Source organism: Hakea prostrata, chromosome 1 (assembly GCF_041222555.1).
Source record: "Hakea prostrata isolate BN-2017 chromosome 1, UWA_Hpros_2, whole genome shotgun sequence".
In the NCBI taxonomy this organism is placed as follows: Eukaryota; Viridiplantae; Streptophyta; class Magnoliopsida; order Proteales; family Proteaceae; genus Hakea; species Hakea prostrata.
The window spans coordinates 12,480,473-12,499,385 of NC_142600.1; the positions used below are offsets into that span (position 1 = coordinate 12,480,473).

At 39.2% G+C, this 18,913-nt stretch overlaps 1 protein-coding gene across 4 annotated transcripts; it reads right to left on the bottom strand.

Annotated features, from left to right (window-relative positions):
* Positions 1 to 2,385: 2,385 nt before the first annotated feature.
* Positions 2,386 to 18,613, bottom strand: OTLD1 (OTU-like cysteine protease family protein). Of its 4 annotated transcripts, none has more exons than XM_089163693.1 (10): positions 18,374 to 18,613; positions 18,090 to 18,162; positions 17,099 to 17,992; positions 16,652 to 16,813; positions 4,927 to 5,004; positions 4,242 to 4,323; positions 4,013 to 4,158; positions 3,851 to 3,916; positions 3,461 to 3,635; positions 2,386 to 3,186 (listed from the first exon to the last, which is right to left on the bottom strand). In XM_089163693.1, exons 3-10 carry the CDS (start codon positions 17,777 to 17,779, stop codon positions 2,963 to 2,965), a joined length of 1,614 nt encoding a protein of 537 aa, XP_089019819.1. In that variant the 5' UTR covers positions 17,780 to 17,992; positions 18,090 to 18,162; positions 18,374 to 18,613; the 3' UTR covers positions 2,386 to 2,962. The 4 variants fall into 4 exon arrangements, with proteins under 4 accessions (XP_089019819.1, XP_089019827.1, XP_089019836.1 ...); XM_089163701.1 differs by having other exon boundaries at positions 17,099 to 17,951; positions 18,039 to 18,162; XM_089163710.1 differs by having other exon boundaries at positions 17,099 to 17,961; positions 18,039 to 18,162.
* Positions 18,614 to 18,913: the final 300 nt, after the last annotated feature.

Consider the following 18,913-nt stretch of genomic DNA (forward strand, 5'->3'; position numbering starts at 1 on the left):
TTGCAAATATATGATTCTTTAAGAGATACCAATAATAGAGAATCTCCTTAGAAAGTAGCATGCCAGATCATATTTGTTGAATGTGATTATTTTGATTAAAAACTTTATTTTGAAAATGAAGATATGTTTGTGGTCTATATTTAACAACAAAGTAAGGTTTTTATTTATATTTTATTATTTTTTTAAGTTAAATGCGTCAATTACATGAATTCTTCTTTCCTATCAGCTCTAGTTGAAATTATAATATACTTAAGGCCTAACTTATGCATATTTTTTTTAACCACTTATTCACAAAGATCATCTATATTGATAACATTGTTTTCCATTTTAGATTTGCAAATTTTGACTTTTCTTGGCTATTTTAGGTATTGCTCAGTTTGTAAAATACCAACACCTCAAAGTATAAAGTCAAAGATTCGAATTCTCTAAAAAATGATTCTAACTCTAGATCATACTAAGGTTAATTTTCGTCCATAATAGTAAAAATAGCTAGCATGACTAATAAAAGATGTCAAGAAAGTAAAGACAAGCACGATAGTAGAGTGGGAAGAATAAGAAAAATAATATATATGTGTGAAAAAAAAAAAAAAGTCCAAAATGAAGTATAATAATTAAAAAAAAAAATTTGACTCCTGATCATTATAATGGTTATATGAAAGGTTACACAATTCTATTCATATGAGAAATGTTAAACAAAAGGTATAAATAGTGAAATTCAAGAGCTTAGAGAAGTAAAGACAAGAATGATAGAGAGTTGGGAAGAATAAAAGATAAATAAAAAATAAAAGAAGAAGAATAAGTCAATAGCGCAATGGGTGACGGTACTTTATTTTATTTTTAGGCAAATTAACTTTCATTCCAAAAGAAAAGAACAAGATAAGTCCGAGTTACAAAGCTTGGATAACCAAATGGTGTAAATAAGCTAGTTAGTCCCACTCAGCAAGGAGATTGCCTTTTTGGTGAGGCAGTCAATACAACTGTTAATCTCCCTATGACAAAAAGAAACTTTACAACCTAGAAACTTAATAGTCAGATGTTTATGTCCCACACTATACTACTAATCAAGCTGGACACCTCTGAGCTTCCATGGATGACTTTCACTAGTGATTGACAACTGATTTCAGGCTTGACCCAATCCAGACCTTCACTTAGGCAAAGAAGTAAACCCTCCCTTAATGCAAGATCCTCTCCCTCAATAGCATCCAAGAACTCAGTTGGGATTGAAGTCTCTGCTAAAGGTTCGCCACTGCTGTTTCTAATGATCATGCTCTACATTAGACTTAGAAGCATCGGTACTTAGTTTCATAAATTGTTCAATTGGAGGCAACTAATTCCTTATCCCATCATTCACCTTACTACCCTAACCCTTTGGATGTCAAGAGCTAAGAGACTTGAATCTACATAACTCATTAAATTGTTGCATTGCATTTCAAACACCTCATGAGGAGAAGGGTGAATACCTTGAAATATCAACTTATTGTGAGAGAGTCATGGGTTCCAATATATTAAGGGTGCCAACCTAGCAAGATGACCCTTATTCTCACATATGCAATCCAATTTAAACCAGTCTGCCATGAACAAATTAAAATTAGGATTATTCACTAGAGGCATATAAGAGAATATTGACTCAAACCAGGCTGATCTTGCAAATTTGCAGTCCATAAAGAGGTGGTTTTCAGACTCTTCGGCATTTTCACATCTTTGGCAAGTTGCATCACCAAGAATACCTCTTCTCTACAAGTTGAAACATGTGCCAAGAGCTTGGGAGCATGCTCTCCATATAAAAGATCTAACCTTGGGAGGGGCATTGCAGGCCCATACACTTTTCCATAGCTGATTCAGCACTTGACTTGCTGCAAAAAAAATTTCATCATGGTTTCTCAGATTGGCGATATGATAGTAAGTTGACTTTGTAGTATACACCCCATTCTTAGAAGAACCCCAAACTTGATGATCATCTAACTGAAATAAGCTCAACTTAATCTTTAGGTGAAAAGTTTGCTTAGTTAGTTGAGTCTTCCACTATCTTATCTCTTAGTATTTTAGAGGGAAGGAGACCAATGGTTCAATCTTCCATTCATACCACACCTTTCTCTTCCCATCTCCCATCCCCCTTGCCTATGGCCCCAATCCTATGACTAATATCAATGCTAAAAAAATAAAAATAAATAAAGTTACCCACAGAGCTCAAGGTTTCAAAAATAAAAAATCGAAACTTGTAGTCTATAGCAAGCAGAAGTACACGAGTCTAACCTAACGGGGAGTACTCTTGAAGGCTGTTAACCACAAATTTCAAGGGCCCACAGTGTTAAGTGATAGAATTTAATTTTTTACTAGTAAATCTCACTTAATTTGTATTTGTAAAGCAATCAAGAGAGATGATCCACACACAAAGTACATCTGATCTGTAACCGCGTTTTATTATTAATTTTTTTCGGCGAAGAGACATTTACGAGTTAAGTAATGGTGAATTCTTAAATAAACACACATCTTTCCTTAATCTACTAGACTATAAATCTATCCAAAATGAGCAACAGGACTTCACCAAAATTTCCCAATATTCTAGCCGGTAAAACTTAACTAGAGAAGTCAATACTACGTAAATCAAATTTTCAGTTGGTTCGTGTCATCTTCTGTTCTCGATTTCAGTATTTCTCGTTTTTCCCTCTTGGCTCCCATAAGTGTGTTGGCAATGAATAAATAGATGCAGAGAACTGCTGCATTCATATGCTCACGCAGATAAGAGTAAGACTGAAAAAAAAATGATGGAAGTACCAAGTTGAAGCTCCACCTCTTTTGATAACTGAAGCTCCACCCTTTAAAATAGATATATCCATAATATTTTATTATACTAATACTCTTCTAGCAATTATATATAGTTCTACATGACAAATCAGTTCTCTTTTCCCCTACACTATAATCCGGAGGAAGCCATTATATAATCTCTGGCCTTACTTCCCACTTATTCTGCTGCTTTCCCTTTGCGCCTACTACTACTGTCCGTCTCCAAGAGGTAGCAAACCACCGAATCCACATCGTCCCCAAAGATGCTATAAGCTTCAACCACTTGCAAATAACTGAAGCCCATTGACAATACAATCTCCATGCTGCTACTAAGAACAGTATCAGGGAAACCCCCCTGGATCCCCGATTCCATCTTGGGCTCCCTCCTTGATGGTCCTGTCACTGTACCCACACGCTTGTCAGAAACAAATAACTCAGACAGATAAGTTCTTAACATAGATGTTCAAGATCAATCTCTGATTAAATACTGAAGCCCGGGGTAACCTCTTCTTCCCTTCGCTAGGGTGGGGCGTCTTCCCCCCCCCCCCCTCTCTTCCTTCAGGGGAATTAAACCCCCATTAGAAAGAGACTCTAAGTTGCATTGCAAGGCAAGTTGGCAATGGATAAAACAATGAACAACATCTAAGCAGTCTGACTTACAAATTTGGGTACTCACCAGCTCCCGAGGATGATGGCTCAGCACTGGAAGTGGAGGACTCCCTGAAGCCAACCTGCTGTCTGAACCTGTCATTAGCAAGATACTCCGCACGTGAAGCATCCATTACCATGCGCTCAATTTCTTTCTCAGTGAGCTCCAGATCTGAATAAAATCGTCCCTCGGCGAGAAGAGCCTGTTTTTTCAAGAAGACCGAAAAAGAATTAAGCAAATTTATCACTAATATGATATGCCAATGCTAATTTAATTCATCACCCACAAAATTGGTTTACCACTCATCATCTTACACCACTAGGATGGTTTAGATAAATAAATAAGAGATGGTTTACCACCTCATTCATCTTACGCCACTAGGATGGTTTAGATAAATAAATAAGAGAAGGTACTTGCATTATCAATTTGCTGATCTTGTTGAGCTCTCATAGCAGCCTTTACTTGGTCTTTATCAATGTTTGTCTGTGAACCAATCAAGATCACAAGTTATTACAGATAAAGCCATTAACAGGAGATATAAAAGTACAAATTAACGGTTAGCCATATAATAAGGTTTACCCCACGGAGACTGTTGAATCCAAGGCCCGCACCAATTGTCAATCGGCGTGGATCAACCAGAGAATTGTAATGATAACCATGATGATAGCTCAATCGGATAGGAGGACTATCTGTACCGTAGCTACCATGGAAAATATTTATAGGCTCTGCATCAACAGTGTGTTGGTCAGCAATTGCAATAACCAGTTCCAAGAAAATGTTTATACATTCATGTAAATCAGACAAGCACCTGTGCTGTTGTAAGAATAAATATGGATCGGACGATTGTACATTTCAGACAGAGCTTGGATCTCCACATTGTTTCCATACACCTGTAACAGCAAAAACATTAGTTCCAGGCAGGCGAGTTTGTCCAAATACAGTGGGCCACATCACCGCAGACAATATAATTATATGATATACATCATCACTTGTTCATTAACAGCTAGGCAAAATGAATATAGAAATGCCAATAGTTGATCTAGGATTCTTTATACTATATTTGACCCAATAACTTGTTCACACATCAAATAACCGGATGTTACACCAAAATGCAAATTCAGCTATGCCAAGGTTCAATAAAAGTGGAGCAAGAACAACAAGACGAAGAAGAAAAGAAAAGAAAAGAAAAACCGAAGTATTCAGGTAGACCATTAAATTTGCCAACCATACTACCACAACTTCCCCTCGAGAGGACAGTTCTGTACAACAATTCAGCAGGTTTCCTTGAACCATGAGTGATTGATTATACATTTTCGAATTTTTTTTCCCGTGAGCATATTTTTTAGAAGAAACGGAGACAAGGTAACACACACAAAAAGACGCTGGAACTCCCAAACAATGTAACATCCAGTCCATTATGAAAAGAATTCAATTCTTGATCAAGAATACAGGAATGAATGCATGAACGGACAAGATAAACTAAGTGGCTGTACCTTGTCTCGCCTCTTCCTCTTACAATAAGATGTGAAACCTTCTGTTATAAATTGGGAGAAATGATCCCTCTCCCTCTCCTGAATCAAAACAAACAAATAATCAGTATAAAATAGTAGGGATGATCTGAGAAAAATTACAGGACACACCCATAACGACTATTAATAAAACGGAATTAATTAAAAACATCATACTATAACGACCTCAAGATCATATAACAAAGCTTTTGTGAAATGTAAATACATACATACATATAGATATAGATATACATATGTATATATGTGTGTGTGTGTGTATTTCCTCCACTGGAAATCGCATGAGCTTGATATTTACATCAACTTCCCAGAATCCGGTAATGGAATTAATATTATGCAGATGGTTGGACTAGACCCACTAGACAGTTCATCATCAACTTTGCTGCGCATCCAAGAAGGAAAAGTAGATGGAAATTAGAAAGTTGTTAAAAGTTTTTTGAAAAAAATTTATTATTGTTTTTGTTCTTATCAGAAATAAAATAGTTAAATATTTAAATGCAAGTTGTCGAAAGAAGCTGTGGAAGAAGTAGGGCCACAAAATGAAATCCAAATGGTAATGGACAATAAGAGTAATGTCAACAAGGCAAGAGATGAATTGAAGAAGATAAAAGGCAAGTGCTGCATATTCTCAGTACTCCATGTCATGCTCGTTGCTAATACCTCATGATTAAAGACTCCAGTGAGAAATCCTTAGTAATGGGTGGAGTCATGCGAGCAAGACAAGTGACCACACTTATATAGAAACATGGATGTTTTTTATAATTATTAAAGGAGAAATATATAGAGGGGGTTTGCTGAGGCCTGGCATTACTTGATTTGCCACCAACTTCATTGCATTGAAGAGCTTACAAGAGCAGATAGTAGGCTTCATATCTATGTTCACTGGTGAGAAGTGCTTTACTTGGAAAGTATGACTTCCAGAAGGTGTAGGGCAATACAGATTAACATCTCTAGTTATCAAGTTTCACATAATTTGGAGAAGGGATCTTTTAATATTGGTTCCAATGGAAATGGTCATCAGAATTATACACACACAGAAGAAAATGACCATGCCGCATGCGTATGCTTCCATGCAACCAATGGAAGAAAGATTTCGAGCAGCAGTATATCAAAGTCAGTGAGAACACCAATGGGAGAACCATTTGTTCATCCACTCAACAAAGCAAGTTTTATTAGGTAAGTCCTAAATTTACCATCAATTTACAGTTTCGTATATATTCATAAACATTGCTGTAACATTGCATTCCTGTACACAGTTCAGTTTGTACTGGATAATCAACTGATAGAAGCAGTATGGTTTGTGAATGCAGAGTTGCTAATAAAAAATGCATGGAAAATGGAAGAATGAGGTGACGGTAATTACTCGATAGTATTAGTAGCTATTTTGTGCAGTAAAAGCCACATACTTAACCAAGTCATGTTTCAAATGAACATAGATAAAATACTTGGAGGATGCAATTGTTCGTTTCACTTACGAAGCAGCACTTAAAGTAGAAAAACTATGGCAAGTCTACTGCATAATTCGTCATCTTGTCTCCATTTAAATCTTGTACCTATAAATAATCATAATTTCTGGTACACTATGATGCAGCTCTAAATTGAAGATGTTCAAGGTACACTATGATGCAGCTCTAAATTTTTGCATATTTTCATCAGCCCCTCAAAGCTTGAAATAACTTCAACTCCATCCCTTCCCCTCCTCACGAGTAGCGGTTCTTGGATCTCCGACCCCCCCAGCATTAAGGCAGAGGTCATCTCTTTCTTTTCTAACCTTCTTTCTCCGCCTTCCCTCCCTTCCCGTACCCCCTCCTTCTAACCTCATCAACAAATTCATCGACCCTTCTATCCTCTCCTCCCTATGTGCTATCCCTTCCTCGAAAGAGATCCTTCTCGTCATCCAGTCCCATAAGCCTAATAAGGCCCCAGGGCCTGATGGCTTTAGTATGGGTTTCTTCCTCACTGCTTGGGAGTTCATTGAGATGGATCTTGTCCATGCCGTTCGCAGCTTCTTCTTTAACCCTTCTCAGCTTTCTTCCATCAATCAAACCTTCCTTTGCCTCATTCCCAAGAAGCAAGGTGCTTCTTCTCTCTCCGATTTCCTCCCTATTTCCCTTTGCCACCTCCTATACAAATTCATCTCTAAGGTTCAAGCGAATAGGCTAAAAAAGGCTTTACCCTCTCTTGTGAGCTTGAATCAATCTACATTCATCTCAGGGCGTAGTATTGCGGATAACATCCTTCTTTGTGCAGAAATTGTCCATGGATTTGATAGATCCACCCATTCCCCAGTTGCGCTTCTAAAGGTAGATCTCCACAAAGCCTTTGACTTTATCCGTTGGGACTTCATTAGTGATGTCCTCTCTTCCATGGGCTCCCCCCTCTTCATTCAGTGAATTGAGATTTGCATCTCTTCCCCCTGCTTCTCCATCATCACCAACAGCTCACATGCGGACTTCTTCCCTTCCCGTGTTGACATTCGCCAAGGGTGCCCCCTATCCCCCTATCTCTTTTCCTCGGCTTTGGAAGTCCTCTCCTGTATCCTTCAATCCAAAACTGATCAATTTCTCATCTCTCCCATCCCCAAGTGCAAATCCCTTAATCTTACCCACCTCGCCTTCTCCGATGATCTCATGATTTTCTCCAAAGCGAATCACCAATCCATCTCCTCCATCCCCTCGGCCCTCTCACTTTTTGAATCCCTCTCTAGCCTTCGAGTCAACCTTGATAAATCCACCCTCTTTCTCTCCGGTGTCTCTGATCATCTTCAAGCCTCCCTTCTTCAGCTCTCGAGCTTTAAGCCTGGCTCCTTTCCCATTGTCTACCTAGGCCTCCCTCTCATTCTGGGTAGACTTACCCGTCACCACTATCTCCCAATGCTCAATCATATTCGTAAGAAACTTTAGCTTTGGAAGGGCAAGCTTTTGTCCTTTGCCGGTAGAGTGATGCTCATCCGTTCCATACTCCAATCCTCCTATCTCTACTGGTGCAGGATCTTCTCCATTCTCAAATCTACCATCCATGCTATTGAATCATTGTTTTGTGCCTTCCTTCGGAAAGGTCGGGAAGCCACACGCTTCATCCACCCTGTCAATTGGTAGACTGTTTGTCGCCTAACTTATGGAGGAGGCCTGGGAATCATCCGGATCACTGATGTTAAGGTGGCACGCCTTCTCAAACTCATATGGAAAATTGCCTTTAAGCATGACTCTATTTGGGTTAAGTGAGTCCACTGGTACCTTCTCCGGTCAGACTCCTTTTAGTCTGCCCCCATGCCCTCCAACCCTTCATGGGTCTAGAGGAAAATCCTCTTGCTTCATCCACGTGCTCTCTTTGTTATTTCTCCACCACTTTCTTTTGGCTTGATCCGTGGCATCCGATGGGCATCCTCTACACCCACTTTGGCCACTGCATTGTTTATGATTCATGTATCCCCAAAGACACCCCCTGTCAACTTTCATCACTCATGGCTCCTGGAACCCCACTCCCCTCCCTATTCTCACACTAGTTTGGGACCCCCCCCCCCTCTCTCAATCCTCTTGTGACCTCACTGTTTGGCTCCTATCCCCCACCAAATCCTTCTCCACCCATTAGCCTTGAACCTTCTCCACACCCACAACCTTAAATCCCCCTGGACTCCCTTGGTTTGGTTCAAAGGTTTCATCCCCCGTCACTCCCTTACTCTTTGGAGAGCTCTCAACCATGCTCTTCGCACCTAATCCTTCTTGATTAGCCGCCATATCCCAGCAACCCCCAACTGCATCCTCTAGTTGGAACGGCTTGGAGAACCTTGAGCATCTTTTTTTCTTCTTATCCTTTCTCTAGATCTATCTGGGCTGACTTCCATTTGGCCCCGTCGAGATGATCCTTTGGTTTTGCTCGTGATTGTTCCTGGATTGTGAGAAACTTTTTAGGCTCTTCCATTTACGATCAGATTGGTAAGCTAGTTTACCATGCCTCTATTCATCATCTTTGGTGGGAGCACAATCTCCAAGATGGACTTCCAAATCCCACTCTACAGACATGACTTGGAATGCCATCTATTTTGATGTATCTTTTAGACTGTTAGCTACTCTCCATCCCCCTGTTAATTATACCCCAAGAAACAAGTTCATTGTTGTCTCTTGGGGTCTTAGCTCTTCTTTCCTGTCTTCCGCTTAAAGACCTTGTTTCCTTTGTTCTCTTTCGTTTAATAAAATTATTTATTCATCCATAAAAAAGGGCCAACTTTTCAGGATCTTCAAAAAGTAAGGGTTTAGGGTTATAAAATTTCGGGAATTTTGATTGGGATACATAAGTACATAGGTTATAGTTGTTCAATAGTTTTGGAGAAATTTAGTGCGATGTGGTGCATAGATTGTGCAGTAGGTTCTTGAGAAGAGAAGTTATTGGAATAGGGTGAAACTTGAAGAAAACTTAGGTAATGGTATAGAGGGATGATCCTTGAAGTTCAGGACCGTTCTAATAGTGGCATTTGCGTAAGACCTCTTCCATTAGGACTGCATTAAATGATACGAGAGCAAGATTAAGGGAAGATTTGGTCTCTTCCCTATCACATTCCTTTCCTTCTGCAAAAGAGTACTAACCACGTCAAGTCATATCACCAACTCTAAGTTGCATAAGCTATACCATGGGAGTCAGGAAAAAGAAAGTAATGAGATGTCTAAGCTAGGTTTAAAAGACTTGAGGCTAGAATTGAGAAGAGTGGGTCAATTTTGTCGAAGAGATTCATATGAGTTAGATGTGGTGTATGTCTAGCTTGACTCCAAAACAACACCCTGGCATTTCACATGTGTTTGGAATGTACTCATGAAGACGGGGAACATTATCTTCAAAAATTTTAGGTGGAATCACGAACTCCACGTGCTGATCTCTGAATCAATAACAACTGCGAACAATATACTCATAATCCTCAATGTAAGAAACCTGTTCTTCACGGATTTAAGGCATTGACCCCACCTCTAAGGATTGAACAATGGATCCTTTATGGGAAATATGAAACTCACTTAGGTAGCAATCAAGGCGTGATGGGGACATCATACCATGCCCACGCATCACTCGTCACTACCGAGGGGGGAGGCAACAGAACCTTTCACTTTGGTTCAGCTACTAGAAAGTATCATCTGGACCCTTAGGAGCGTGGTCCACACCTCATCTTTTTTTCTTTTTTTGTTACTACTTTGATTCCTCAGAGTGATTGTTTTAGATACCTTGGTTCAATCATTAATAAAAGAGGTGATATAAATGATGATGTTTCCCAAATAATCAAAATAGGGTGGATGAAGTGGAGAGGTGCGTCCGGGGTCTTGTGAGTTCGATGTATACCATTAAAATTTAAAAGAAAAATCCTATAGAACCGTCATTCAACCAGCTATGATGTATGGTGCAGAGTGTTAGACTATTAAAAAGAATCATATAGATAAACTCAATGTAACAAAAATGAGGATGCTAAGATGAATAAGTGGCAAAACTATGAAGGATAAGATAAAGAATGATCATATTAGAGTTGGTCTAGGAGTTGCTCCCATAAGTGATAAGCTATGAGAAAGTCGTTTAAGGTGACACGACCACGATCATTGGAGGCCTATAAATGCCCCAGTACAGAAAAGTGATATAATTCAGATTGAAGGAACTACAAGAGCTAGGGACAGACATAAGATAACATTAATAGAAATGGTGAGAAAGGATATGCATAGCTTAGGCCTTGTATTTAGTATGACCTCAAACAGAACTGATTGGAAGGCAAGAATCCATATAACCGACCCATTTCATTGGGACAAGGATTATTGCTTTTGTTGTTGTTGTATTAGTAGTCACTAGGATTTCTGTTTATTGTATGGGATTAGATTAGAAAACTTTCTATTTCAGTTGGAATTTGAGTTATTCCCTTTGCTTTATTCATAAGTCTATTTTAGGAAGTTATTTTCCTTTTAACGTGTAACTACCAACAGGGCACAATTATGAAGAAATAGAGAAGAAGAAAAAGGGGGGAAAAAGAAAAGAAAAAAGAAAGGCATCAAACTTGCAGCTCTTTCTCCCCCCCCCTCCTAGTGGAACTCCTTTCTCTCTCTCTCTCTCTCTCGCATTGAGAGTACTTCATCTTCCACAAGTCAGTTCTCTCCTCCTTTGCCCATCTTCTTGTCCAGAAAATTCCCTCACTCTCTCCTCTATCTAGTCCTACCATACTTTTCTTCAAAAAAGCCTTGTTTTCTTGCCCTGGAAAATTTTCTCTTCTCCAGAACCTCATGACTTCTCTGTTTCTGTAGAAAAACCTCTTCTCTTGTTTCTTACTTTTCTTTTCTCCTCCAACCCATTGGCAGCCACTGTTTTCTTCTGAACAATTTTCTTCTCTCTTTTTCTCTCTCAAAACCTAACGACCACTCTGTTTTCCCTGCAGAAAGTATATTTTTTCCCTGCTTCTTTCTCTTCCTACCCTGCCACTGTTAATCTTCTTTGTTTCCTACCTTGCCAACAGCCCCTCTTTGCTGTCTCTTGTCGTGCCCTCTTTCCTCTGTATCTCCTTCTCCTTTGCTGGTTATATGCCTTGTATTAGTACCTATATGGTGATTGGTTACATGTTGGTTGGTTCGGGTTTAGGAGTTTTGAGTTTTTCTTTTGTCTCTCTACATTGGATATAAGACTTGCACCTTCATTGAATAATCATATTATGACTTGCTGGAATTTTTTAAAATTTCTTTGAATGTAATGCCCCTAACCCCCTTGCCTAGTAGCATGGATTAATCAAACAATGATTCTAAATTGTTCTCTTGAGTATTTAGATATTAGCACATTACTTATAATCAATGTACGAAATATTGCTAAAGTTTTCCGGCCAAACTGGTGAAATCTTGCTGAAATATCAGGCAACATTTCGCCCAAAAATCAGTAGATTTCAACCCCACATTCGGGGGGGATTTTTGGTCATTTTGCGCCTAAATTTGGTATCTACCCCAATTTGATGCCAATATTTAATAACTTCAAATTATTTCCTATAAATTCTTCCATGTAAATACTCCTTCCTGGTCACACTTAACATGTTACCTTTTGAGGCCTAAATCATTCGAATATAATTGGAAAGATAACCCGTTGACCTTGAAGATTCTATTACAGAATCCATTCATAATTTAAATTGTTTCCATAGATTCTTTCATGTATATACTATTCCCTAACCACATTTGGCACATTGCCTTTTGAGGCCTGAATCACTATGGTATAATTGATAAGATTGTTCATTAATTTTAAAGATTTAACTACAAATATTTGCCTAATTTGAATTATTTCCATAAATTATTTTATGTAGATTCTCCTTCCTAAGCACATTTGGCACATTGCCTTATGAGTCTTAAATCATTGGGACAAAATTTGTAAGATTGTCCATTGACCTTAATGATTTCACTATAGAACCGCGAGAGAAATTGCCTAAAAATAGCCAAAATATCACAAAAAATCGAGATTTTGCCTATAACGGTCGACTTGGCGATATATAGCAAAATATCGCTGAAATTTGCGAAATATCATCGAAATTTCTGCGATATTTTGCAAAACCGAAGTTCGGTTTAGGTTTCGGTTCACCATGAACCGAAACCACCAAAATTCGATGATATAACTTACCATGCTTATAATCTTGCTTGCTGAATTTTAATCCTAATTGTTCTCTAAGTGTGAATTCAATTATGTATTGTGCAATCCCCTCCCCAAATCCCTCAATAGTGTTTTAGCTAGCTAAGGATCCTACTTCCTTGTAGAATACCCTAGTTTCTAGGGTCGTCCTACATCAAGGCGCTCTCCCAAACTCGTACCATCTCTGAATACAAGTGCAACTGGAGTACATCCTGACTCATCCATAGCAAGAGGCGGAACCAATTGAGTCACAAACAACTGAAATGTTGGTATTTATGCAACACAATATGAGATTCAAGATAAGTCCTTAAAACTATGAAAAGCTTACATCAAGTTCTTGAAGAGTTAATTTGGTTGGCATTAAAGAAGAGATGTGTCCCAAGTACATAAGTTCACATAATTAATGATATGTATAATGGTGTAGTGTAGTCCCCAATTTTTTTTTATGATAAAAGAAAAATTCATTCACTTGAAGTAGTGATACAGTTACAATTTCTAGTAGAGAGCTTTATATCATTACTCTCGACAGTAACAGATGGAATAAGATCTAATACCCATTGTTTAAGGATGTGGGATTGAAATTGGCAGATTCCTTGTGATACAAATAACTTCCGTTATAATGGGTATCAATTTTAGGGGCCAGATGTTGCTGTCATTGCCTTTGAGCATGCATGGCTAGCAGTTCTTTTTCATGGCACCAAATTTGTTTAATTTGTACTCCTAATTACTTTGCTTTGCCCATGCCATGACTAACGCCAAATTTGAACATGATTCAATTAAAAACTAGTAATTAAGATTACTATAAACTGGCAAGCTCAATTAGGTCTCTAGGTTTTGATGGTAAGGTTATGTCAAGTAAGTGCAGAGGATTCTAAGTATCTAACGGCGAAAGTTGTTTGATGGTGAGGAATTACTAGAGTTTCGTTTTTATGTTTCGACTTTCCAGAAGCAAGAAGTGGAAGGGATCTAGGATTTCTAAAGATCAAAATAGTATGCAGCCAGGAATGAGTTCTCATAGGGCTATGAGGGTGATTTAATCCAAATATGATAGTATTCCTATGGTTAGTTACTTAATTGTTTTGAGTATGTTTCACGGGTTACGAACGGTTCCTAAATATGGTGGAAAAGCTAATCCAAACATTCTAAAAGACATAATGAAGTAAACAAACTCAAAAGAGAATTCTATCTAGCTATTAGATATCCTAATCTAACTCAAAACACTTGATTTAAGTAATCATCCATGCACTGGCCTCGCCCCCACTTTATGAGCTTATAAATTAGCTGATCACATCAATAGACCGAAAATAAGAAGCATAAGGCCTATAGAACCCAACATGGGTTAAAATTAAGTCTTCCAAGGCAAAACTGACCCAATAGGACAATCTTACCCTCACCATGGTGGGGTGAATAGTTTAGAATCTATGGTGAGACTAGGTAATGAGTTCTCAGTTACAATTGGTTTCATCAAGGATAAGCTTTAAGTGCATATTTGTTTTACACTAATCATAGATGAGTTCACTTCAGATATTCAAGATCCAATCCCCTAGGGCATACATTTCGGTATTGATAATGCTTTGGTGGATGAAACAACTAAAGCAGATGCAAAGTTGAAATTATGGATATCAACCTTGGAGGAAAATATTATAAGATCAGTAAAACAAACCAGGTACACAGTGTGCAACTCTAAAAGCAATAGAACTGTAGCAACATGGTGAAAATTGATTAGGGAGAGAACAAATAGTGATTATTTTAGGTATTTCAGCTCAATCACGAATAATAGAAGAAACATAGATGGAGACATTACACAAATAGTTAAAATAGGGTGCATGAAGTGGAGAGATGCATCTAGACTATTGTGTCATCAACTTATTCCATTAAAAGTTAACAGGAACCCCTTATAGCACAACCATACGACTGAAAATGATGTATCAGGTGAAAGTTGAACTATTTCTTACATCATATGGATACACTTGGTGTGCTAAAGATGAGGACGTCGAAATAAGTAAGCGCCAAAACCAATGATGATAACATAAAGATGAATTAGGGGTAGCTCCACTACATGATAAGTTGTGAAAGCATAGTTTGAGGTGGCATGGACACATGCAAAAGAAGCCTCTACATACTCAAGTACATATAGTAGAGATTTGATTAAAAAAGGAGTTGAAAGAGAAGAAACCTAATTTGAGTGGATGTTATGGGAAATGCATGCATAGCTTAGACCTACATTTCGAACATATATAGCTTTGAGTAGAGCTGACTGAAGGGAAGGTATCCATGTGGCTTACCCCATTTAATTGGGACAAAGCTGAGTTGACATGCAATAAGTGGGTTGTGACTATCAAATCCTTATTCTATCCACAAAATAAGGTTCTACATGAGAAAGAAAACATAATCTGTCTTCTTGCATCATGCAATCTTTACTCCCAGAGCAATTAGGACTCTTTACATCCTTCCAAAAGGTCATAACCATTAAACAAAATTTTGTTTAGAAAGCCTTAGTTTGAGTTGGTAGTTGAGTTTTTGAGTTCGGAGGAGTCTTTCTTTAAGGTAGGACTCTTATTTCAAGAAGAGTTCTCTTAATTAATGTGGTTGTTTTTAATTATAAAGGGTAAACTAACTTATAAAGAAAACCATAGTCAAGTTGGTTTTGAAGTCTTAGTTGAGTCTACCAATTAGAGTTAGATCTTTCTTTTTTATGTAAGACTATAAATAAGCCAACCTATAACTATAGCATTGAATAAAGATTGAAGAAAACTTGTGGGAAACAGGTTCTGGTTCTCTTGGGAAGGCCATGGAGGGTTAAAGAGTCTTGATTCAATTTGCAGCAACCCTTGTTCAACAAACCAGCAAGCCATCTCCATCTCCAGCAGTAAAACAAGTACCAGCACCCCCAGCCACATCAACCCCACCTCCAGCCTCACCGAAGCCCTCCCCACCCCTTTCTCTCTCTTGCACACCTTGAAAACCCCACCCCCTGCATCGAACCCCCTAATCCCCTCTCCCCAGCCCTGCCAGCACCCCCAAACCCTTCAACCCCACCTCCAGCCCCAGTGAAGCTCCTCCCCACCCGTTTTTCTCTCCTGCACACCTAGAAAATCCCACCCCTTGCATTGCGGCCCCGAATCCCCTCTCCCCACCCCTGCCAGCACCCTAGATCCCCTCCCCTACCACTGCAACATACCCTAGCCCCTCCCCCATCTCTTCTACCCTGTGAATCCCCCATTCATTCCCTCTCTTTTGTCCCTCGGCCCCACTCTCTCTTTTCTGACTTGCGGCAGATCAGAAAAATAGAAAAGAAAAGAAGAAGAAAGAGGGGGGGGGAGTAAAGAAAAAGGAAAGAAAGAATTGAATGATTTACCCAAGATCCATCCAAGAAATACAAGAAACCTCCGAACTTGATCCAATCTTTTCCTTCATTCCTATTCCCTCCCATACCCAACCACAGGTTTCTTAGGGATTTTTTAACACACCTTCTCCCTTTGTCACATCCCACATTAATTTTAGCTATCCTATTACCAAATAAACCATCCTACCATAGAGTTTTACTAAAACCCTATTTTTCTCCCCTTTACCAGAAATCTCCCATAAATTTCTTAGAGATCCACAAACATCCCAAATATTTCCTTTGTCTTCCAAGTAATTTTTAGGTATCTCAAGTTACACCCATGGAGCCTTAGATTACATTTTATCATAAATCATTCCCATGAACCCTACCTAAATACCCTTTTCTTTCCCATTGACTATAGTATTTGCTGGTTCAAAAGAAGATTATCCTGGGCGAACCCTTAATTTTAGGGAATCCATCCAAGAAACCCTAACCCTAAAATCAAGTTCACATCAAGCTGATCTACACAAGATAACTTCCTCCCTAATATGAATGGCATGTGCCCAAGTTAATTATGATTAAATGTCAAGTCCTAAAATGATTACAAATCTATAAACCAATGTCTCCCAACTAACTGAGGATTATACTAATACCAACCAAACGATGAATAGAGATCCAAAGACAAATCTAAATACAGAAAGGAATGCTGGGGATCCTTTTATTCTGAAAGAAATATTTTCATGAACATACCATGTAATCGATACACAATTGCCTTATCAAGTCATATGCTTCAGTGTCTCCATACACTTGATCAGCAACTGCACGAAACAGGCAATTACCATCCTCCATCATTCGTCTAACTTCTAAGCCCTTGGCTCGTCTTATATCAATCTCAAACTGGCGTTCCCTTTCCTGAAATAGAGACAATAGTTTAATGCTTTTGCATTAATCTTGTAAACTAATAAACTTTCTGTACATTACAAAAAAGGAAACAACCAGCCTCTTATGTTAGACACAAAAGAAAACTTAACAATGAGCATCAGACTGGAGTCCCCAAAAGGACTGTATAACAACAAAGACAGTAGTAAATCAGAGGGGAGCCTTGATACATGGGAAAGTCCACGTTCTGGACACAAGTTGAAAACGAAGCCACATTTGAGTGAAATAATTCTGAAAAGGTAAGAACAATCCCCTTACCGCATCGTCATATGAGGATCCAAAACACGGAGTCTGTTCATCTGCACTGTTGTAACCCTCCGCTTCACCATAAGGCCTGGGAGAGGAAGGACGTGAACCAGATGGAGAAGTCCGGGATGATACAGGCCACGCCACCGTTCTTCTAGAAGAGCCAGTCCGGCTAGTGTTTGAATTGCCTAAAACAGTTCTCCTCGAACTCGGGTTTCCTACCAGGGGCTTAGGCGGTGGTACGGGAGGAGGCGGGGGATAGGAGCTACCAGAGACAATCTGCGAAGAACCAACACTCAATCCTTGATTTTCATCTAACTCGAGATTCTCTGAAATCCGCAAGGCACCAAATTCATTCATGACAACCCCGAAATCCACAGTATCCTCATCATTAGCTTTCTCTTTGTCAAAAAATTCATCAGATGGAATTTCATTTTGCCCACAGTGATTGCTTTCGGGCAGTAACTCACCAGCCTTTGTTGACTTATCATCGTCATCATTTCCACAAAGGTCCAAAAGTTCATCTGAAACCCCTGGTTCCTGCACCACCTCCTGTTCCTCTTCCTTGATAGCCGAAGGAAGCTGCGGTGTGACGATCTGTTGTATAGGGGCCGAAGAAGAGCTAGGCAAGGACGAGCGATTGGAGTTTGAAGAAGAACCAGAGGAGCCACGCTGAACCAAGACGCGAGTCATCTTCGTTCGAATTCACTTTCCAGCTATAACTACTCTTTCTTCCTCCTTTCAAAACTCAGAAGTTAAAAGTGCGCAGTTTATCACGCGTCCTAGCCTTTGGAACGGTGACCCCAATACCTTGGCTGAACGACTTTTTACAGCCCAGCGCCTTCTGCTTCTCCCGAATCAGTCTCTGCATCCCCCTAACAATTCTCATGAGACCCAGACCTAGACCTGAAGAACAGCCTCAAAAATTTAAGCGGAAAAAAAAAAACCTTACTTTGTAATACCCATATTAACCACGGCAAGCTAGCAAGATTAATTCACCAACCCGAACGAAGTAGCTCCTCCGGTATCCAACGAATAACAAAAACTACCAACGATCCGCTCGTGAATAAGCGGCTCTGCAACCAAAACCATCGATATACATGCCAATTAGATTTCAAAAAATAATAACGATAAAAACCTAAAAGGACTAAAAAGGTTTCCTTCCATAACCCCTTGATCGTCAAACAACTTACAAGAGGATAATGCACGAAAAATCACACTAATCAGACGAATTCAAAAATAATCGCAATAACTCGCAAAAGCCACCACAAGATTGAACAGACTGACCTGGTAGACCCAAAAGCATCCGAGATCTGTAATAGCTAAGAAGTTCAATCAGTTCGAATGATTCACGACAAGTAAAGAATAGGACGGATATCAAGTAAGAAATCCTAGGGTTTTCAGATAAACTCGGAGCTCGGGCAGACTCAAACCCACAGTCACGCATACACTGAGGAATCCGGAAACGTAATGCTGAAGAAAAGAATTTTAATTTCTCCGCACGGAGGAAAACGGAAATTGAGAGAGAGGTTGGAGACTGCCTTTTATCGCCAGAAGTAGCACTGTGTCGTGACGAGGATTGCCAGCGACTTCTGGTCGACGGTATGATCAACACGTGGTTACAAGCTAAGGGTTCGATTTGATGTGCACGATCGTAAGGATGATAAAGCGTGCGTGAGATCACGCTTTCAATCCCAACGGCCACAGAGTTCTTGTGCATAGTTTTCCTACGTTTTGGGCCTTTTGGTCCATTTCTTTGCCTAAAGACTGCGTTTGGTTGACAAGAACTTGAAAGAATAGGATAATTAACCAAAACAATTATTTATT

Bases quoted from the DNA above. Each gene is read 5' to 3' on its own strand.
- OTLD1 (XM_089163693.1), bottom strand. From the start codon at position 17,779: ATGACTCGCGTCTTGGTTCAGCGTGGCTCCTCTGGTTCTTCTTCAAAC. The intron at 16,814-17,098 runs GTAAGGGGATTG...TCTCTATTTCAG, and splicing joins GATCCTCATATGACGATGCG to GAAAGGGAACGCCAGTTTGA. The intron at 3,917-4,012 runs GTAAACCTTATT...ATTGGTTCACAG, and splicing joins GATTCAACAGTCTCCGTGGG to ACAAACATTGATAAAGACCA.